Genomic DNA, 23,163 nt, shown 5'->3' on the forward strand with positions numbered 1-23,163 from the left:
ACAGAAAACCATGATAATTGTATCTAAGAAACTAGAGCTGACAGGGTCTATCCAATGCAATTTTCTGAATCAGAGCTCCAAATAACCCCAGGAATAGGCATAAAAACCAAGATACCAAGAATGTAATCCATGACATGGCCAATGATCATCTTGGCTGAAGAATTCTGGGAGTTTCACTCCAAATTTTTCTCAGGTTGGAGAACTTTATTCTGGGCATCTACGCTTCTTTTAGGTTTAAGAATTCAAGAACTACATGGTCCAGAAAAATAACGTTATAGGTATTTTACATGTTCCAGGTGCAGGAGTTCATTGGATTTGGTTTTCTTTGGAACTGGGTTAATAATTACATAGTTTGATATCTTTACAAGCATAAAATTAGCTGGCAGGCCTAACTGGTATTCATTGTAATGTAATGCTAAGTGAAGTCATGATTTTAAAAACAAATAGTATTTATGTATTACAACACTATATGCTGAGCAAATCAGTTGCAACTTGCTCATCACAACTGGGGAAAAATACAGAGGAGTAGCTGGCACCATATCAAATCACATTTGAGTGCTTACACATTCTCGGTTTGTTATTCCCTCAAAGGATTTATGCAACTCTCAGATTTTCCTGAGTATCATGCTAAGAGTGAATAGCATGATGGTCAAGATACCATGAAAAATTAATTATGCAAATAGCAGTACATGGAGTAACACAACTAATCCCTAAAATTAAAAACCTCACCCAAACAGGAAGGCAGATACAAGAGTTTCCCATTCTCAAGCATGTCACTTGAATTATTTTCATTTGCCTCATTCATTTTCCCTAACAGCTCACACACTTTTTACCCATTATCAAATGAAGGCTAGCCCGATTGTCTGCATAAAAACAATATCTTATAGTACTAGATATTGATGCATGCTCTAGTTATCTGACATTCTCTTTTGTGTGTTAAGCATTGATATTCTCTCTTTAAGGAACAATATACTTTTTCCTATTAAGGAGGCAAAGCTATCTTTCAAGAGCAATAGGGTTCCACTGACATAGTGAGAATGACCCATGCTGACTGGAGCTCCACAGACCTATACAATATGCATACATATTTTGCAGTTTAGTCAAAGGGACTTTGCTTGAAAGCAAACATAATTGCAACCCTAATGTAGCTCTTTATTTCAACCTTATGACATACTATCCGCAGTTTTATGTATATGCCTTCAAGTCACCTGTTGACTTATGAAAACCTGGAATTTTCATCGTTTTTTCTTAAGCAATGAAGTCTCAGTAGGTTTTTTTTTTGCCTGTTCCTTCTTATTTTTTTCATGTCAGTAGCAACTTGAGAAACTGCAAGTGGCTTCTGGTGCAAGAGAATTGGCCACCTGCAAGGATGTTGCCCAGGAGACGCCCAGATGTTTTACCTCCTATGGAAGGCTTCTTTCATGTCCCCCGCATGAGAAGCAGGAGCTGACAGACTCACCTCCTCCCTAGATTCAAACCACCAACATTTCCGTCACCAGTCCTGCTGGCACAAGGGTTTAACCCATTACGCCACCGGGGCTCCTAGTTCCTTCTTCTGAAATACGGCCCACGGCACCTGATTTCAATGGCTGTCCTCTTATTCAAGTACTAACCAGGACCATTCCAATTTAGCTACCAATATGAGGCAAGATTTGGTCCTTTCAGGGTATTAAGGAACAACATGGAAAGTCTGCTCACAAAGTATGATAATTTCCCAGTTCTGCATCAGTTCTCATGTAAACTTGCTACTATCTGACCTTGGCTTCATATGCATCTTGGGTTCATCACTAGAATGATATGGAAATCTAGGAATCTGCTCAGGATCTGCTCAGGATGAGGCTTACTGGTCACATTTGGAGCAAAATAAACCATTTACTGACACCCCAATATGTGGTGCTATAGATTGTCCATTCGTTGTTAACTGCTGTCAAGTAAATTTCAACTTACAGTTACCCTATGAATAAGACTTAGGGCTAAAAGTTTTGAAAATTTTCCATGATGCTTCCTGCAATTAAGTCTGTTACTTTGTCTGGCTAACAATCTTAAAATACATGTTTTTACATTTCCAACTCCTATTGCCACTTAATACTAAATTTAATTCTCATCTTAACAAACACAGGCTATTGTAGCCAAAGATAATAAAATTACATTAGAGAACTATGCCAATTAGTCTTTGTATAATACTCACAAAAGTATAGTAATGAAGAGAATGGCAGGAAAGTTTGGGTTATCTGAACCATGAACATTATTAGTCAGTTTTGAAAAAACAAACTAACTTGGTGTCCAATAAAAATTTATTGTGAGCAAATACAACCAGAATCATAAAGTGTCAGTTTAAAGAACTTGGGTATGATAAAAGTTTAATGTTCGACTGGACATTAGCAATGCTCAAGGTCTTTGAGCTAATCAAAGTGAAGGTACTTGGTGAATTCTACACTCCATATTTCTCGATCAGTCCGTTTGCCTTGGAAATGTAAGCTTTCATGGCATCTTCCTTGGACGTACCTGTAGTGAAAAACTAGCCGTTATTACCATGTCTTTGACTATCAAAAAGATTTTAATTTAAACAAAATCTACATTAATTTTAACCTTTCTTAAGGTTCCATGCATCCCATTTGGCTTTGCCTTTGAGGTCTAGCATCCCAGGAGACTCTGTTAAAAGACACAATGCAAATCATATTTCAATATAAGCACGTGTGAATGTGTACATGAGGTCTCAACAATAATATGGGGTTTGTATAAAGTTACCAATGTTAATGTCTCCCACAGTGGCTTGTTTATAGAGTCCATACAGTTCTCTTAGTTCATCATCAGTGGGCTTGGTCTTTAATTTTTTAACTTTTTCCGCTATACTCTCGAAGTCAGCCTGATGAGAAAGAAAAATAATATAGTAAAACAAAACAGGAGAAGCATTTTGATTTAAAATTGCCATGAATGGTTTGATATTTGGTGTTTTCTTGAATGCCACTATTTTCATTATTGAATACTTACATCCACGTCTAGCCTCCTTCCACTTGCCCCTTCCATTATTATTCAATTTTAAGCATGGGCCAGGGATGAGAGAATTTGCTTGATGGCTACATGAGGCCTACAGGAAAGAATCTAGTCTGGTCTAATCTGTATCTACAGGAAAATATTCGTCTTTTTACTGTCAAAGGTAAAGGTTTCCCTTTGGCATTAAGTCTAGTCCTGTCTGACTCTGCAGGGTGGTGCTCCTCTCCATTTCTAAGCCAAAGAGCCGGCATTGTCTGTAGACACCTCCAAGGTCGTCTGGCATTTATGATTGCATGGAACGCCGTTACCTTCCCGTCAGAGCTGTATCTATTGATGTACTCACATTTGCAGTATGTGAGTTGGCAGAACTTTTACTATTACCTCTGTTCAAAACCTGAAAGTGAAGCTCTGAATGGTGCTACAAGAGACTGTGGATAATATTTTAAGGCAAGGCATCACTCATGCACCCTATTTTTAAATAAATAGGCTGAGCCAATGCAGTCACTATTTTTTCTCAAAAGTTTATTAACTGGAGCAAATTACAGGGAGCGGTCAACCCTCCCTATTTAAACAGCTCCATTGGGTGCCAATAAGTTTCCGGTCTCAATTCAAGGTGCAGGTTATCACCTACAAAGCCCTAAATGGTTTGGGACTTGCCTATCTTCGCGTTCACATCTTCCTCTACAAACCTGTGCGAGCTCAAAGATCTTCTGGGGAAACCCTTCTCTCGCTTTCACCTCCATCACAAGCTTGGTTGGTGGGGACAAAGGAGAGGGCCTTCTCGGTAGTGGCCCTCCAGCTCTGGACCTCTTTCCCCAGGGAGATTAGACTGGCGCCCACCCTATCCACTTTTCACAAAGGCCCAAAAACATGGATGTTCCACTGTGCATTTGACTAAACAGTTCATTAAATAATTCTGCCCCCTCAACCACAACTCAATTTTTGCTCCTGCACTTTACTACTGTTCCCTATATATAGTGTTCTAACTGATATTACCCTTCTAGACCCAATTTATCATCTGGCTCCTGCACTTTTTCGAACTGCCCCAATCCTTACAACTTTATTGCAGAGGCCCCTTTCTCCCGAGTTTAGCATTTGATTACTTCATCAGGCTATCAGCTGTTGTTGATGTTATTTTATGTTATTTATGATGTTGCTTTTATAAACTTTATTGTGCTATGTTTTTATGTTTTAAAATTTGCTTGACTGGACTAGTTCCCATGTAAGCAACCCTGAGATGGTAGCGGGATACAAAAATAAAATTATTATATTATCCAGGCAGCTGCATTAAAGGACAATATTCTGTGGTGCTGGCAAATGAGGCACTTGAATATAATTCATTGAGCCCTTCCAACCAGGGAGTGGCGGTGTGGGGTCCTGTCCCTCCTTGTCAGAACAAGAGAACCGAGTGTTCAGCCACTTTCTATGCACCAGCTGGTCTATGCAGTGAAACTCTTGTATCTCATAGATTGAGGAGAATAGTGTGTGGAAAAGCTGCAGTGCAGCTATGGAAGGCGCCTGGCATCCTTCCATTTCTATTCAGTATCTGCTTTCTCAGTAGGTTGCAGTTTTGTGTCCATGTTTGTTGGCAAGCTAACCAATTTATAACCTTCATGGGTAAAGGTTATTCTCAGCCTCATAATGCAAGAAAGGCATATCAGCAGACCTGCAAAATGTTATTCTTTTTGGAACATAATAAGCCCTTCGAGACAGATAACTTTTGGCACAATTTTAGTATTACTAACTAAAAGGGACAAATTATTTCAGTCCTGTTGTAAGGCTTAGTTTCTCTGCAGCATGTTAAACAGATTTTTTTTTAAAAAAAATGAAAGACTGTCATGATTTTAAGTGACATTTATAGATAGAAAGGCAATTCTGGAACTAGAACGGTGTAGTGGTTTGAGATTCAAGAGACCAGGGTTTGATTCCCCACTTAACCTTTGATATCTACTGGGTGACCTTGAACTAGTCACCAAGCTCCAGAAAAGCCCATGATAGGGTTCCTATAATTTTGAAATGTCTTGAAAACACACAGCAAAAACAAGGCAGTCCCAATTTGGACATACACCTAATTATGTGGAGTGTTACTGAATAAAAACATAATTTATTCCCACTTTCGTATCCCAGTTTTCCTCCCAGAGACCAGATTCTGTTATTTTACCTTGGTAATCTTGCAAGATGAGCTCAACCAAAGGGGACCCTCGTGAGCTTTGTGGATGCTGTCTTCCTAACAACCTATCAGCTAGACCAAACCTACTTTTACACAAAAAGCAACAGCCACCGGATGCTGGAAAGCAGTAGTGGCAGCCTCCCAGCCATTCCACTTGAGCCTTCCAACGAGCCTGATGTCCTCAGGTGTGTTGGAAGATCATATCCTGCTGAAGTAATTAGTGTGTACAGATATTTTTTCCTCTGCTACAAGTCTTAATTCTCCTTATAAACAGAGGGTTCTGAATCTGAATTCCACTGGTTTTATAAGGTTTATCCTCTAAAGAACACAATGTTTTTTTCTTAGGAAGTTTCAAGGGTTTCTGGGGGTGAGAATGTGACACTCCGCCAAGATCATCCAGAGAGTTTTCATGGCTGAGAGGAGATCTGAATCCTGGTCACTAAAGTCTAGTCCAACACCCAAACCAATACACTATGCTGTCAGCATTAAAATGTGAAGTCACTATATTAAAAACCAATATCAACGTGTTTTTCAAGTGATTGCATGATTTCAGATAACTATCAAATCAAATCAAATCAAAATATTTATTTCGGTCATTGACCAGCACAGGAAATAGTGTCACATTTCCAGACAAACCTGGCATGCTTGGTACATTAAAAATATAAATATAACTACAATAGTTACAGATAACTATTGTAACTACTGGCTTCTGCACCAAAGGACTTGAGTATCTTTTAACATTATTGAGTAGCAAGCATAGACATACAATGGTGTTATCACAGTGTGCTTTTTTAAAAAAAAATCTCCTTAGGATGCAAACTTAAACCAAGTTATCTGGGAGTTAGCCCAGCAGGAGTTCCTTCCAAGTAAACCCAATGAAAATAATCTCAATTCCATTATATAATCTGGGCACAATGATTCTCCCATTCCCTTAATTTCATTCCAGTCAATTTGAAAGTCAAATTTCAGTTTTTTAAATTGTTAATTGCAAAAAAAAATTGCACTGCAGACTTGTCTATGCAAACGATATAAACTTCCAATGCAATATTAATTATATGCATAACTGTGTTGTATATAGGTTTACATGTATTTTTCTGAAAAGGCCCATCAGATTCTCGGGTGTCAAAGATACACTCGTCCAAATTACCAATCAAAATCCACATCCTCTCCCACGTAAAAAAATTACTTCCACAAATTATCCCACAAAGACGACACTCAGTAGAAGAAACAAGTATAATACATCATTGATATGAAACAATGGGCCACTGTACTCTATTATGAGATACAGTGATGTTACAAAATATCGGGCCCATTCTTCTCTTTTTCCAGTGTCATGGCCATGACACCGTATTCCATTTATGCCACCCTATTCTAAGCCATAGCACATTCATGTCTAGTATGCTATTCTGTTCTTGTTTCTTCTACTGAGTTATCAGCAACAACAGACATTAGAATAATATTGGACATAGAACAAATTCATTGAAAAATCAATAGACCCCAACTTAAATACTATTGATTTTCACTTGAGTTAACAAAACAGTTTCACAAGAAAATATATCTTTCACAATTTTAATGGATCTGTACCAGTGACTCTAAAACTTTCAGCTCCTAGAAGCAGCAGGTACTTTGGTCAATGCAAAGGGATTCTGAAAGCTGAAGCCTAAAATACCCAGAAGACTGGAATTTGAGAAAAACTGGTCTACACTACTAATGAGTCTGTAAGTATGGACTCAACTTAGGTCCTACCATACAATAACAGAATGCTTTTTCTTGGTGAAGGAATCAATCCTGCATGCATGCAAACATGAAGTGATTTTATTAAGGTTGGTATCTGCTTAGTTTTCAAGCAGTAGCAAGTTCTGCATAACTACCAGAATGCATCTTATGGCATTAAGATGCTAAACTGTCTCTTGGGGATTTTTTTTAACTTTAAGAAAGCAAGCACATAAGTGCTATGCTATTATCAAAAACTACTTTAACTGTTTTATTTAAATTTCATTTTGTTGCAATTCTAAGCAGTTAACATGAGATTAAGTTACACTAAACATAGGAGGCTGTCCTTGGAAATCCTCTTTGTAACAGCTGGTAAATTGGCTGGGATTTCTGGGAGTTGTAGGCCAAAACACCTGGGGACCCACAGTTTGAGAACCACATCACTAATGTAAACAACATGCTACTATTAAATAGACCATGGCATGTGTATTAAATTGTACTCTATAGAATGCCAAGCCCAAAATGGAAACCGAGGTGTAGCCAGTTGCACATCTGTGATTCAGGGAATTGACATTGAGTTTCATTCCAAATTTTAAAGGAGTGGACCAAGATGCTGAACCTTAACTCAAAAGACTTTCAGCATCTTAGGTAGCTGCTTTGAAGTTTTAAAGACACAAACCTAAAATCGGTTTATATTTGAATGCTGTGAATTCCTTCTTAAAACCAGCCATCCTTAACTTTTTTATAGGGTCATGGAGAATCTGATCAAAGCCACTGTTCCCATTCCAGAAAACACACTATATTTATATAGCAATGTCTTTATCTATACACACAAAAAAGGAGCCTCCGGTGGTGCAGCGGGTGAAACTGCTGTGCTGCTGAACTTGCTGACCAAAAAGTTGGCAGTTCAAATCTGGGGAGCGGGATGAGCTTCCTCTGTTAGCCCCAGCTTCTGCCAACCTTGCAGTTCAAAAACATGCAAATGTGAGTAGATCAATAGGTACTGCTTTGGCGGGAAGGCAACGGTGCTCCATGTAGTCATGCTGGCCACATGACCATGGAGACCTCTACGGACAATCCCGGCTCTTCAGCTTAAGAATGGAGATGAGTACCAACCCCAGAGTCGGACAGAACTAGATTTAATGTTAAGGGGAAGCCTTTACCTTTACTAAAATGCATTTTATTGCATTGAGAATATATGGGCTGGAATGAAAGCATCACACCTAACAATTGGTTTCCTAAAGTCTGCCTCATCCCCCATGAAAAGACCAGAAAGCAAACAAAAAATTAAAGAGAAGGAAAGAAGGGAACGGAAAAAAATTGCACCCAGTTCAAAGGCATCTGATGCTCATCCATTGTCCGACTAGGAACTCATAGATTCCAGTTCAAGAACTCAAAACATAAATGATTTCAAAACCAAATCACATTAAATGTCACTGTATTCATTTGAGGCACATTTTATATCTGGAAGACATTTTAAGAACGATGTCCCAAATATTGATTTTTAATCTGCAAGATGCAGTCATGGCCTGAATTTGGCCATCTTCTGTTCCTTGCTTTCTGGGCGAATTGCTGCAAAGTCTGTGCAGGTTATACAACAATCATACTGAGCTCTCAAAGCTCCTTTGGGGGATTCAGCCACAGTCCTGGCAGTTTAAGTCAAGCGGCCCAGTTTCCATCTATATTTTGATTGCTTCTGGGGGGAGGGATTATAACAGACCCTCACTGCCTCTGCAGGATGCCGATGTTGCCAGGATAGCAGAATAAATGGCAGAGATCCGGGCTTTGCAAATCAGTTACTTCCACACATTTAGCAACCTGTGTGAGGAGACCTAATGCTGAGAAACACAAGGCTTACACATTTCCCTTTTTCAGCAGGTAGACAAAAGCTTCCCTGCTTTTAAAATACTGTGCCCGGAATAAGATCACGTTTGATGCAAACAGCAGAGCATGGGAAAGCATGAAAGGAGGGCAGCCAAATGCACTCTCCAAATAAATCCCTGAAAGCCATGGCTTAGTATTGCTCAAAATTGAAATCCCAAAATCCATGGGACAAGGCAAGTTCTGGGTGCCCCAAGCAATTTCACAACCTTTTTTCATCCTGTAACCATCACTAATTAATTTCCTTTGCATAATTAATTGTGTGGGAAGAGTAAGATGAGGTTATATATAGCTTATGCATTCAGCCCTGGTTACCATTTTAAACCGAGGCATGAAACATGCAACACTCTAGATCAGGCTAGGGCAAATTTGGACCTTCCAGAGCTTTTGGACGTCAATTCCCACCATTCCTAACAGCCTCAGGCCCTTTCCTTTTCCCCCTCAGCCGCTTAAGCTCCTCTCTACGTGGGGTTGCCTTTGAAGACTGCTCGGAAGCTTCAAATGGTTCAACGTTCGGCAGCCAGGATACTAACAGGAGCGGCACTCAGGGAGCACACAACTACTCTGTTGCGCCAGCTCCACTGGCTACCAGTTTGCTACCGAGCACAATTCAAAGTGCTGGCATTGGCCTATAAAGCCCTAAACGGTTCTGGGCCAAGTTACCTATCCGAACACATCTCCGCCTATAAACCCACTAGGACTTCAAGATCCTGTGGGGAGGCCCTGCTTGATCCCGCCTGCAACACAGGCACGTTTGGCGGGGATGAGGGACAGGGCCTTCTCAGTGGTGGCTCCTCGGCTGTGGAACGCCCTTCCCACGGACATTAGATCGGCTCCCTCCCTAATGGCATTTCCGAGAAAAGTGAAGACCTGGTTATTTGAACAGGCGTTTGGATAGGCAGTGCAATGAAGATATGAATAAAGGAAAACGGAACAACGGATGATGAGTTTGGATCATGATTCTATTATGAGATGCTAATGAGATGTTTATTGATGTTTAATTGCTTAGTGTGTTATTGTGTTAATTGTTTTTAAATGGCTTGTATGATGTTAGCATTGAATTTTTGCTGTTGCTGTTGTTAACCGCTTTGAGTCACCTAAGGGCTGAGAAAAGCGGTATACAAATGAAGTAAATAAATAAATAAAAGACGGTACTGACTGCATTTCCCATCATTCCTCACCAGTGGCTGTGCAAGCCAGAGATGATGGGAGTTGCAGTCCAACAAAATTTGGAGGACACTCTTCTCCTTCCCCATCTAAATGTATTATTATAAAAATATTTATTTATTTCCTCTTTCCTCTCTTAAAAGAGGATCAAAGTAGCTCACGAAACAGTACAATGTAAAATTTACCCTCTACTACATACAAAACATATTCAAAGGCAGTCCATAGTGGAGTGCGTTAAAGTGGATCGGCTCTTTCAAATGTTTTTTTTTAATCATGTCAGAAGCGACTTGAGAAACTGCAAGTCGCTTCTGGTGTGAGAGAATTGGCCGTCTACGGGGACATTGCCAAAGGCGACGCCCTGGATGTGTTACCATCCTGTGGGAGGCTTCTCTCATGTCCCTGCATGGCAAGGTGGAGCTAACAGACAGGAGCTCACCCCATCTCATGGATTCAAACTGCTGATCTTCAGGCCAGCAGTTCAGCCGGCACAAGGGTTGAACCCATTGCACCCCCCCCCCAGCTCCTAATGATCTTAGTGACAACTGCTGATGCGAGTTGTAGTTCAGCACCACAGGAATAGCACTGGTATGTGACTCCTGTGTCTACAAGCCTGGGCGTAAGAGAATGCAAAGCCATAATAGCCAAACCCATTTGCTCATCATCAATATGTGCCTCCAAGGCCATCCTACAAATTTCATAGTGTTTAATTAGGTAAGGTGGTTTTGCTAATTCCTGCCACTGAAACATAGCCTACAGCATCTGTTATATGGTGGTCTCCCATCCAAGCACTAACCAAGGCTGGCCCTCCTTAGCTCACACAGTATCTGGCGCATTTAGGGTATTCAGGCATGTGAAGAGTGTATCCCATATCACTGTTAACCTGTCAAATTAGAGCCAGTCCTGGGACTTAGCTCAGGTAATAAAGCATTATAGTCTTATATGGGAACAAAACTTTTAAAATTCAGAATTATTCTATACTGGGGAAGTAATGAAGTTTAACAACCAACCCTCTGCATGCCCTGAGTTTATACTAGAGAATATCGGGAGTTGAAGTTTGACAAGGTTTTCAGCATTCAAATAGGAATGACACAGAAAACTACAACTCCCAGGACTCCACAGCATTGAGCCAAGTGGTGTCAAACAGCATTCAATTCTGCAGTGCAGATGAATCACCCCCCAAAAAATAAGCTCCTTTATTTTCTTACCTGGAGAGGCATGCTGCTAAATTCCTGAATGAAAGGCACCACCTCACTCACTCTCCTACCAAAAGTGCCTCTGCTCTCCAATTCTGACTGCTTTTGCAGCAGCCCCTTTTATATCCCCGGCTTCAGACCGTTCTCGCCCCTCATTGGTCCAGGGCCATTGTGACGTCACTCACGCAGTCTTCCAAAACAAAGCACCAGCGAGGAGGCGTCTGCTGCCTTGGAGGAGAGGAAGGCAGTAACTGATCTAATGTAACGCGTTACTGGCTGCAGAGTAACGAGTTACCAACGAGTGAGGGTTCCACTAAACAGGGCAACCATATCCTGTTTCAATGGGATTTTCTACACTGCAGAATCGAAGTAGTTTGACAGCACTTTAAGTGACATGGGAGATGTAGTTTTCCTAGGGATAAGGAATCAATTCAGTGTGAGCTCACTTTAATTGTCATGGCTGGAAGCTATGGGACCCTGGGATTTGTAGTTTGGAGAGGTCTAGGGAGGATTTAGTCACAACCTCTGAGGATGCCTGCCAAAGATAATATATTTATTATACTGTATATACATATAATATTGATAATAATATTATAATGTAATACAATATAATACTACTAATAATATTACAGTATAGTGGTATAGCACAATATAATAATATATAATACTAATATTGTGCTGTGCTAATAATATAATATATTGTATACACATATAATATTGATAATATAATGTAATACAATATAATAATTATATAATTCATATTACATGTAATATTACTAATAATATTGCAGTCTAATGGTATAGCACAATATAGTAATACGTAATACTAATATTGTGCTGTGCTAATAATATAATATATTGTATACACATATAATATTGATAATAATATTATAATGTAATACAACATAATACTAATAATAATACAATATAAAATTATATTTTTATATTACATGTAATATTACTAATAATATTGCAGTATAGTGGTACGGTACAATGTAGTAACACACAATACTAATATTGTGCTGTGATAATAATATATTGTATACACATATAATATTGATTATATTATTATGTAATACAACATGCTAATAATACAATATATTAGCACAACATAATACTAATACATAATACTAATATTGTACTGTGGTAATAATATATTGTATACACATATAATATTGATAATGTTGTTATGTACTGCAATATAATAATAATACAGTCTACTAATAATATATTTCATATTACATGCAATATTACTAATACTATTACAGCATAGTGGTATAGTACAATATAGTAATACATAATGCTAATATTCTGCTGTGCTAATAATATAATATATTGTATACAATATAATATTGATAATATTATAATGTAATACAATATAATAATTATATATTCCATATTACATGTAATATTACTAATAATATTACAATATACTAGTAGAGTACTATATGGGAATGTATGTTACTAATATTGTGCTATGCTAATAATATAATATATTGTATTTACATATAACTTGTAAGCTGCTCTGAGTCCCCTTTGGGGTGAGAAGGGCGGCATATAAATGTCGTAAATAAATAAATAAATAAATAGATGCAGGCGAAACGTCAGGAGAGAATGCTTCTGGAGCATGGTCAAACAACTCGGAAAACTCAGCAACCCAGAGGCTAAACATCTGGAGGGACTTGAGTTTGCCCATACCTGACCTAAACTCTAGAATGAATGCAGTTTGACACCACTTTATCTGACATGGCTCAATGCTATAGACTAGTGGGAGTTGTAATTTAGTTAGATATCTACATTATTTGGCAGAGAAGGCGAGAGACCTTATAAAACTACAACTTCCAGGATTACAGAGCATTGAGCCACGGCAATCAAAGCGGAACCAAACTGCATTAATGCTGCAGTGTAGATGCTCCCAGAAGGAAGCCCAGTTCAGCACAGTGGGAGTAGTAAACAAAGGCATGCGGTGAAAACATGGCCCCACAGCGCCCTCTAGAGGCCAGTGGAGGGAGAACAGCCACTGACTCACTTCTGCTTTGTAGACTCCGCCTAAAATTGAGCCGGAGAGCCAGCCTCTTCCGCTTCCCTTCCAGCACAACCGTGTGAGTACAATCACTTTGCCTTTTTGCGTGTTTTTAGAGGGTTTTAGAAACTGAGAATCGGAGTAGCATTTGTGGGAAGAGGGGGGAAACCAGGTTAGGTGCTGTTTAGCAGGGCGAGAGTCTGCTGGTGATCCCTGGGCATGTTTTTAAAGCAGCCATGGCAGCCACGTGTGCTCTGGGGTGCATCCACACTGCAGAATTGGCGCAGTTCGACACCACTTAATGTGCCATGCAATGGGATCTTGGGTTTGTAGCTGTACACGATCTTCAGGGCTGGTTCCTCACCAAGCTACAACTCCCAGGATTTCATAGTGTTGAGCCCTGGGAGTTGAAAAGTGGTATCAAACTGCGTTAACTCAACAGTGTAGATGCACCCTATTACCACTCCATGAATTTGAGAGGGTTTTCTTAGGCAAGGAATACTCAGAATAGTCCTGAGTCTAGACCCGAGTTTGTATTATTATTGTTATTATTATTAGTGTTTTTGCCAGTTCTTCTGAAAATGCATCCTAAAGCTTGGTATTCCTTGGCAGCCTCCCATCCAAGGACTAACCATGGCTGACCCTGCTTAGCTTCTAATTTCAGGCAGTAATTGGTGCTTTTCATGACCTGCTTATTCGATTTGGGACAATGAATAATAAGAATTTCAGGTTAGAAGAAAGGCGAGCAAGGTCGAAAACCCCACTAAGCCTGAAGTTTCTCGCTGTTTCTCAAACATGAACATTTGTGCGTTATGTTTGGTACTCCCCTACCCTCAAAAGGTTGGCGGTTTCAATTTGAGGAGCAGGGTGAGTTCCTTCTATTAGGCCCAGCTTCTGCCAACCGAACAAATTGAAAACATGCAATTGTGAGTAGATCAATAGTTACCGCTTCTGCGGGAAGGTAACGGCGCTCCATGCAGTCATGTCGGCCACATGACCTAGGTGTCTACGGACAACGCCACACCCCAGAGTTGCACTCGGCTAGACTTAATGTCAGGAAACCTTTACCTTTACCTAACCCCAAATATTCCCAAGATTTTCAGTATTATTTTTACATTCAGGAAGCGACCAGGCTTTGAAGCTGCAAGGCCATTCAATGCTAATCAAGGTGATCATTTGCAACATTCACGCTTGCCTCAAACAGACAAGAGTCCTTTCTCCCACCCTGGACATTCCACAGATATATAAACCCCACTTGCCTAGTTTCCAACAGACTTCACAACTTCTGAGGATGCTTGCCATAGATGTGGGCAAAACATCCATTCCTTCTTTCCCATCTTTCCTTTTCTCCTAACTTCCCTCCCATCTCCTTTCCTCCCCCTTCTCGCTCTTTCCCTCCCCCTCTGTTCCTTTCTTCCTTCTCTCATTACTTCCTTCTTTCTCCCCTTTTACTACCAACATTCCATACATCATGCTCTGGAATCAATAGGGAAGATGCCACTTCTGAGGAGCCGCTGCCTTTGCAAAGAATGGCAGCGATGTGCCCTTTTCTCTCTGACTTCTGGGGCCAGGGTCACCGAGAAAGAGGAGAGGAAGGAAGGCGCGCAAGAGAGGGGGAGAAGGAAGACAAGCGTGCAAGAGAGGAGAGTTGGGTTGCTGTGCAGACGTGAGGATCCTGGCGAGAAGGGGCTGAAAGAAGGGCTTCTGGACTGTTGTAGGTTTTTTCCGGGCTATATGGTTCTAGAGACATTCTCTCCTGACGTTTAGCCTGCATCTATGGCAAACATCCTCAGAGCTTGTGAGAAGGGCTTCTTTCAGCCCCACACCTTCCTGCCAGGACCCTCACTCGAGTATAAGCCAAGGGAGGCTTTTTCAGCCCTAAAAAAGCTGAAAATCTAGGCTTATACTTGAGTATATACATAATATTTTCTTTCACTAGGCTCTTCCATGTTCAGATTCCACCTGAACATGAGGAAGAATTTCCTAACAGCGAGAGCTGTTCAGCAGTGGAACTCTCTGCCTCTGAGTATGGTGGAGGCTCCTTCTTTGGAGGCTTTTAAACAGAGGCTGGATGGCCATCTGTCAGGGGTGTTTTGAATGCAGTTTCCCTACTTCTTGGCAGGAGGTTGGACTAGATGGCCCACAAGGTCTCTTCCAACTCTATGATTTCCATTCCCAAAACAATATATGCTCTTTTTAATATGATGGGGTTATTTTCTGTGGCAGGCTCTGTCTGCTTTATTTATCCTTCTCTCTGCTTTTCATCCTAACATCAGAGTTTGGAAAAGTACCTTTTTAGTAGAAAGTCTCAACCACATTGGCTTGGGGATTCTAGGACTTGTAATCCTAAAATATACCTTTCCAAGTGCTGCAAGGTATCAGCACACAATAATATGCTATAATGGTGCTGCGAGGAATAAATTCTACCATGGGTTGTTGTAGGTTTTTTCGGGCTGTATGGCCATATTCTAGAAGCATTCTCTCCTGACGTTTCACCTGCATCTATGGCAAGCATCCTCAGAGGTTGTGAGGTCTACCATGTTCAGACATTGTAGTTGTTTGGTGTTGTTCTCAATACTTCTTGCTGTTTTTAATCTAGAACTCAAGTGTGGAGGAATCACGAGAGCATCAGGATGTCTGCTCAGGAAGGGAAGGGGACCCTCCGCAAGTCAAAACACATAACTGTAAAGACATCTTTGAACAATCCCTTTGCCCTCAAGTGGCGCTCTATGGAAGGAGGAAATATGCACTTCATATTGGAGGCTTTGGAAGATATTCTGAAGCGTCTTGCTTTCAAAAAGGTCGAGCTTCGGAGGCGGAAGAAACCCTTCCATGGGCAAAAACAAAAGAAGGAACAACGCTGTGCCGATATAGGTGAGCTTCAAGACGAGAATGAAAACAAAGAGGTTCAACTACATGGCTGGACCAACGTGGAGATCAGAAATCAGCTTGCCATTGGGATTAATGAAGTCACACGAGCCTTAGAAAAAAATGAGCTACGTCTTGTACTGGTGTGTAAATCTGCCTCGCCTACGCTACTCACATCTCACTTGATTCCGCTGAGTGTGAGCCGAGCTGTTCCCGCTGGACAAGTCCCACGTTTTAGTGAAAGACTAGCACCGGTTCTTGGCCTAACATCTGTCCTGGCACTTGGATTTAAAAGGAACACTGATGCCTTCACAGAGGTGGTTGAAAAGATAATTCCACGAATATCCAGTCTGGAGGTGCCGTGGATTCACCATGGGACAGAACAAGCCACAGGGAGTGAAGAAAGTATTGTTCTAATGGACTCGCCAGCAGTTGAGCCCATGGAGCAAGAAAACTGCTCTTCTCCCAAACAGAAACGGAAGAGATCGGATAACAGCAAGCTTGTCCCTCCTAAGGTAGTTCTGCAAGAGCTCAAGGTTAAAAAAATAGTTCCCAATCCAAACAGGAGAAGGAAGCTCCCCAAAACTAAAAAACGGATTTCAAAGTAACGGATTGTTTCTGTTTGGTTCCTCCATTTTCTGTATGTTTTACTGTGTGTTTACATAAACTATATAATACTTTTTGTCAAAAATGGTAAAGCTTTCGACAACACAATGTAAAGTTTCCTACTCCTTAATTTAAAAGGTCTTGAGATCAGTTCTTTTATATTAAATATCTACCTATAACATGTATTTCATAGGTCATTTTGTTGTTTGACTGGCCAACTTTGAAAATAGTCTTTAAATCAGCATAATTAATGAAATCTGTCTAGTTTTCCCCCCAAGGCAACAGCATACACTGCATTCCAAAGCAAGGACGAAAGGTAAACCAACAGCTGTTCTCTTACTGCCTTACATTTTCTTCAGTAGCGAAAAAATAAAAATGAATGGGATTTTTTTCATGTCAGGAGCGACTTGAGAAACTGCAGTGGGACGTTGAAATTAGGCTTTTCACTCAGTTGGCCCCATCATTAGGCAAAGTGAGGTCTTTCTCCACCCCAAAGCTCTTTAGTGGGTCTTTTTAGTATTGAATTCAGTTGAATTATTACCAGACCTTTTACCCTTTCTCCCACCTGCTTTAATTATTTGCTGTGTCTAATACAATAGAGTCTCACTTATCCGACATAAACAAGCTGGCAGAACGTCGGATAAACGAAAATGTCGGATAACTGTTACTGTCCGATGCGGCGTTAGACACCTAGAATACGAACAACAAGGACTTAAAGGGTTAAGGCAAGGCAATGCCTTGGGGCTAGAGAGGTCCAGCAGGAAGTGGCCGGAGCATGGAAATCACAGAGGGAAGGAGGGAGGACGCTTCTGCTTCTGGTCCTGCCTCTTTTCTACCTTTCCTCCCGCCTCCTCCTTGTATTGCCTTTTTCACTTATTGGGAATGCCGGGAGAGAGAGTTGGGGAGCGCTCCTCTAATTGAAGGGGAAATGCTGGAGGAAAAGGGAAGCATCGGATAAGACGGAATGTCAGATAAGCGAAGGTCAGATAAGCGAGACTCTATTGTAACAACAGATGTTTCCATTAGTAGACTTGTAGCCCAAAAAAGCCAACCTAATATTAAATATTGATTAGGCTCATTTATTTGGCCATTAAAAATAATGTTTTAAAAAGTAAAGGTTTCCCCTGACATTACGTCTAGTTGTGTCTGACTCTGGGGTGGTGGTGCTCGGGGACGTAGCGGGGGGGGGGGGGGGGTTAAAAATTCAACCATGCCCTGAAATGTGTCAGGTTAAAAAATAAACCTGACCTGGTTTACTCATAACTTGGTTAACTAGTAAAAATCTTTGAGTAAACCAGATTCTTTGTTAACCCCCCCCCCCATGGCTACAGCCCTGGTGGTGCACACCTCTATTTCTATGCTGAAGAGCCGCCGTTGTCCATAGACACCTCCAAGGTCATGTGGCTGGCATGACTGCATGGAGTGCCGTTACCTTCCCGCAGAAGCAGTACCTATTGATCTACTCACATTTGCATGTTTTGGAACTACTAGGTTGGCAGAAGCTAGGCCTAATAGTTGGGAGGTCACCCCGCTCCCTGGATTCGAACTCCCAACTTTTCGGTCAGCAAGTTCAGTAGCTCAGCGGTTTAACCCACTGCGGCACCAGGGAGCATTACATTTAAAGAATTACCTTACACAATTACTGTGTGAAGACATTGCTATGACATACAGAATTAGAGTGCATGTTTTTTTCAGATAGAATCTAGTAATACTCAGAACAGTGGTGTTTAAAATGACAGATAATTATTCAAAACCAAACAGTACGAAAATGGTATATTTATTCAAACATCCATCTGTGCTGATTCAAGATTCAATAGCTGGTCATCTGTTAAATGCTGGAGCTGCAAATATCTGCAAACTTAAAAGCACAGTGTTCCCTTCCCCGCTTTTACGATTCTTTTCACTATTAGATATTTGCCATCGTGGTCAATTAATGCATGCAGAACTGACTCTTAAGTGCATTTTGGATTTAAAAAGAAGGTCTTCTTTAGCATGTCAAATCAGTCCTGCAGGAATGAAAACATTTGAAATTTGGACTTTTAGATGCAGGTCGCAACATCCTAGCATACTCCATGATGCAGTTTCCTAAACAGAGGTTACAGCTCTAATCGCTTCGGATTAATATCACATGCTGTTAAATTCCAAGAACTAAAATGGCTTCTCGGCAATTAAAAGGATACTGGAGCTTAAATATTTGTTCAGAGTTTATACTTGCTTCAGAAAGCTGCTATAGTATAAATATCGAAAACAGGCATGTTGTAAGGATCTGGGAAGTAACAGTATTAAGGATTTGTAGATAATTACATACCATGTTCACATGTAACACTAAACCATGCACGGACAGATTTGAGCCCTCCAGAGGTTGTTGAACTACAGTTCCCATTAGCCCTAGCCACATAGTACAAGAGTTTGTGGAAATTGCAGTCCAAAAAAGCCTGTAGGACTGCCTTTGTGCTGAATTGTGGCTTTATGTGGACAAGCTTTGGCAACCTCAAGTAAATCACAACATTGATATGCCCCTGTAGAGCATCAGTTTCAGGGAGGGAAAAAAAGAAAGCTACAAATGGCCGCTCTTTAGCAGGCTTGACTGATAAAACTAGAGTTTGATTCACCCTTCCCGAATTCAGGAATGGAGAAAGTTGATCGAAATTCTGTAAGAGCATCTCTCTTGACAAATGAGTATGCAAACCTCTGGCTTCACTTGGATTGAGTTAAGGTTGTGCACAGCAGTGATGGGAATTGTGTGGCCCTCCAGATGTTGCTGATTTATGTCTCCCAGCAGCCTTAGCAGCGAATGGACGCGGAACAATGGCTTCAAACTACAAGAAAGGAGATTCCACCTGAACTTTAGGAAGAATTTCCTGATTGTGAGCTGTTCAGCAGTGGAACTCTCTGCCCCAGAGTGTGGTGGAGGCTCCTTTGGAGGCTTTTAAACAGGCTGAATGGCCATCTGTCGGGGGTGCTTTGAATGCAATTTTCCTGCTTTTTGGCAGGGGGTTGGACTGGATGGCCCATGAGGTCTCTTCCAATTCTATGATTCCATGGTGAAGAATGTTGCAAAGTGCATTAACATCTGGAGGGCTGAATAATTCTCATCCCTGGCTGAGTGCTGTCTACAATCTGGTCAATTTAGTCACATGGAAAATTTATGTATACTAGCTGAGCTTTATTACAATAATTTGTATCCAAAAGTGTATGAAATGTCAATTTCTAAATTTATTTATATCTACCCTACTTTGTGTTTGACCTTTTTTGGAATGAAAAACGGTCAAGGTAAAGGTTTTCCCTGACATTAAGTCTAGTCGTGTCCGACTCTGGGAGGTGGTGCTCATGTCCATTTCTAAAGCTGAAGAGCCAGCATTGTCCGTAGGTCATGGTCATGTGGCCAGCATGATTGCATGAAGCACCCTTACCTTCCCACAGAAGCGGTACTGAGCTTCACATTTGCATATTTTTGAACTGCTAGGTTTGCAGAAGCTGGGCCTAACAGTGGGAGGTCACCTCACTCCCTAGATTCGAACCGCCAGTCTTTTGGTCAGCAAGTTCAGCAGCTCAGCGGTTTAACCCACTGTGCCACCAGAGGGCTTTTGGAATGAACGAGGTACAAAAACACTGGGGAAAAACCTGATAGGAAATACTGACTTATTATATCTTTTCTAAATTCAGAAGGAAGCATATGGGAAGCAGGAAACATAACGAACAACTTTGGGGGAACATGCAGTAGGCACGGGCAATCCATGGTTCTAAAGTACTTACAAAACTAGAGGGCATTGGTGCTTTGCTTCTAAAGTGTTGCTAAAGTTCTGGTGGTGAAAATTTCAGAACTCGAATAAAACTTTCAAAATTTCATTATTATTTCGTTATTGGCGATGTTTGGGTATCAGCCAGCACATCAACGACTTAAATCAAGAAATAGTTTTCTAAGATCTACAGAGACACTCGCTGGAACACCTCAGCAAGTGAGAGTCCAAAAGTGGCAGGCTGAAACCCAGAACCTCAATCAATGGCTGATACCAAATGAGAGACTCCCCCCCGGGCACACAGAAAACTGGGCGACTTGGAAGGTGCTGAACAGACTGCGCTCTGGCACCATGAGATGCAGAGCCAACCTTAAGAAATGAGGCTACAAAGTGGAATCCACAACATGTGAGTGTGGAGAAGAGCAAACTACAGACCACCTGCTGCAATGCAACCTGAGCCCTGCCACATGCACAATGGAGGACCTTCTTGCAGCAACACCAGAAGCACTCCAAGTGGCCAGATACTGGTCAAAGGACATTTAATCAACTACCAAGTTTGCAAACTAGTGTTTTGTTTGTTTGTCTGTTAAAAAAATGCAGTGCAACTGTTTAGTGTGCTCCTGACACGAGAAATAAATTGGCAATTTTTATAACATAACCAATTAGGAACTGCCATTAATAACAAATTTTTGAAAGTTTTGTCAGAGTTCTCACATTTTCACCACCAGAACGTTGGCAACACTTTAGAAGCAAAGCTCCAGTGCGCTCTAGTTTTATAAGTACTTTAGAAGCATGGATTGCCTGTGCGTAATACGCAGCTCATGGGCACACATTTGTCCCAATCTAAACCTTTTATTCTTAAGGGGTTGAACAAAAATCTGCTAAATTGACCACTAGGAAGCATGACTTCATTTGCCAGAAGTATTCAGATTTTGTGGACTTAGGGGTGAATTTACCATGAAGTAGCTCACAAATAATACTGTCTACGAACGAACTTCGCTCTTTTCCAGCCTTTCTTTTCAAATATCAGGTTTCTATTGTTGTTAGTGGAAGGAGTGGAATGCATATAAACTATTTCGTATTTTAACTTGGGCTTCGTCAGTAGGGAAAGAGATATACATCATGGCATAATCCCATATCAAACAAGTAAGTGTTTGCAATGTTGTGAACATTTGTTCAAGGGATAATGAAACCCCTTTGCTTCAAAATCCAGGATCATACTATTAGCAACAATTTTACTTATTTACACAAAACATAACGTTCATTTCAAAATTATGGACATTTTTTTAAAAAAAGCAAGTAGACAAAAAGGAATATGTGCAATTTTGCAAAAAGCCTTTGAACACATTCAGTCTTGACACATTTGGATAAACAGTACTAAAATCCTTAAGTTTTATGTACAGCTGTTCTCACCCTACCGCCAAAAGTGTAGGCTTCCTTTCCTCAAGAGCTGTAAGATGGAACAGAATAAGAGAATTCAGACAACATATAAACACCTGCACTGAACAGTGCAATACTATTGAGTCAAGTCGGTGATCTCTCGCAGATCAAAGTACAAATCTGTGTGTTCTTTTTTTATTGATTTGGCAGCATTGCTGATGGAGAAACAAATGCACTAGTCAAACCAGCACATTTCGGGACCACTCCACAGTTACAAAAGACACCCAAGATTTCCATTGTTTCCTAATAGACAGACTCCCCAACCTGCCTCCTTTCTCGACGATGACGTCCTCGTAATGGAAATAAGCAGAAATACTTAAAATTGGCTCCTTCATTTTTGTTACACGGATAAACATACACTACCACCTATAATAAATAGAAATGCAGCAGTTCAGTCACATAACAGTAAAGAATTGGTACTCTATTCCAACACTGCCATTGAGGAGTTGTACAAAAACTGTCCTATGCGGGGGAAATAGGGGGGAGGGAAGAGAGAAGAACCCTTTTTGTCAAGATGCGAGCGAAGCGTTGCAAAACAAGACACCTGTGCTTTCTTTTCATGGATTAAAAACAGAAAAAGGCCAAGGAGCTCTTCCTGTTCACAGCGGAAGGTGTGGAGGGCCGGTCCCCTGTGGGTTTCTTCACTCCCCTCCTGGCACACCCGCAAGGTTCAATGGTTTTGTTTAAAGTTCATCAGGCGTTGTGCTTTTACTCCTCTTGAGCTGCACGGGTCCAAGAGCTTCCGTCAGCCCAAATGATTATTATCAAGAACTATAAATACAAGTGTCTTTCCTCCTTATTGTAGTACAAGGCCGACCTAGGAAAAAACGATGTGTGGGGTTAGTTGAGACAGAGATACAGAAAGTACGAAAAGTAGCTATCGTATTTTCCAGCGTATAAGAAAACTGGGCGTAAACATGACCCCCAAATATAGAGTTTGGGATATACTCGAGATATAAGACTACCTCTCTTCCAATGCACACCAAATAATTTTTAAAAAAAAAAAAATTATCAGATTTGATTTCAATATCGTAATCTTCCTATTACTGTACCACCTTCTCCGCCTCTCAGATCTTGCACATGTGCGCCTGTGCTGCTTCACAGCAGTCCTCAGAGAGGCAGAGAAAGAGGTATGGTAATAGGGTACATGGGTGAGCCAGACAGGTAAAAGAGGTGTATTCTTTCTGGGCACAGCGCTGCTCTATCTCTTTTTTTCCATATCCTGGGCATCCCGGATGCCTGCAGCTTCCTCTGCCCTTCACTTACACCTTCCTGATGAGGTGCCTGATGAGGTATAGACAAAGATACATACATATTTTAACTTTTTCTATATATATGGTATATACAAGATAAGTTTTTGTGATAAGT

General features: G+C 40.7%; 3 protein-coding genes across 3 annotated transcripts in view; 1 reads left to right on the forward strand and 2 right to left on the reverse strand.

Moving 5' to 3' along the window:
* Nucleotides 1-2,276: 2,276 nt before the first annotated feature.
* Nucleotides 2,277-11,237, reverse strand: ACBD7 (acyl-CoA binding domain containing 7). The gene is made up of 4 exons (XM_060782325.2): nucleotides 11,131-11,237; nucleotides 2,749-2,866; nucleotides 2,590-2,652; nucleotides 2,277-2,505 (listed from the first exon to the last, which is right to left on the reverse strand). The coding sequence occupies exons 1-4, from the start codon at nucleotides 11,140-11,142 to the stop codon at nucleotides 2,432-2,434; spliced, it is 267 nt and encodes an 88-aa protein (XP_060638308.2). The 5' UTR covers nucleotides 11,143-11,237; the 3' UTR covers nucleotides 2,277-2,431.
* A 1,930-nt stretch (nucleotides 11,238-13,167) lies between these two features.
* RPP38 (ribonuclease P/MRP subunit p38) lies at nucleotides 13,168-16,794 on the forward strand. Its single transcript, XM_060782326.2, has 2 exons — nucleotides 13,168-13,220; nucleotides 15,741-16,794. Exon 2 carries the CDS (start codon nucleotides 15,775-15,777, stop codon nucleotides 16,615-16,617), a length of 843 nt encoding a protein of 280 aa, XP_060638309.2. The 5' UTR covers nucleotides 13,168-13,220; nucleotides 15,741-15,774; the 3' UTR covers nucleotides 16,618-16,794.
* A 5,108-nt stretch (nucleotides 16,795-21,902) lies between these two features.
* Nucleotides 21,903-23,163, reverse strand: part of NMT2 (N-myristoyltransferase 2) — a 47,657-nt gene continuing 46,396 nt past the window's right edge. Inside the window, exon 12 of the mRNA XM_060782327.2 lies at nucleotides 21,903-22,612. Coding sequence (XP_060638310.1) covers nucleotides 22,592-22,612 — 21 coding nt within the window. The 3' untranslated portion in view covers nucleotides 21,903-22,591. The remainder of the gene's footprint in view (nucleotides 22,613-23,163) is intronic.

The sequence above is a fragment of the Anolis sagrei genome, chromosome 6 (genome assembly GCF_037176765.1).
Source record: "Anolis sagrei isolate rAnoSag1 chromosome 6, rAnoSag1.mat, whole genome shotgun sequence".
In the NCBI taxonomy this organism is placed as follows: Eukaryota; Metazoa; Chordata; class Lepidosauria; order Squamata; family Dactyloidae; genus Anolis; species Anolis sagrei.

Coding starts and splice junctions, on each gene's coding strand:
- ACBD7 (XM_060782325.2), bottom strand. Junction 2,653..2,748: donor TGTGGGAGACATTAACATTG/GTAACTTTATAC, acceptor GTCTTTTAACAG/AGTCTCCTGGGATGCTAGAC. Junction 2,506..2,589: donor TGCATGGAACCTTAAGAAAG/GTTAAAATTAAT, acceptor TTTTCACTACAG/GTACGTCCAAGGAAGATGCC.
- RPP38 (XM_060782326.2), top strand. CDS start 15,775: ATGTCTGCTCAGGAAGGGAAGGGGACCCTCCGCAAGTCAAAACACATA.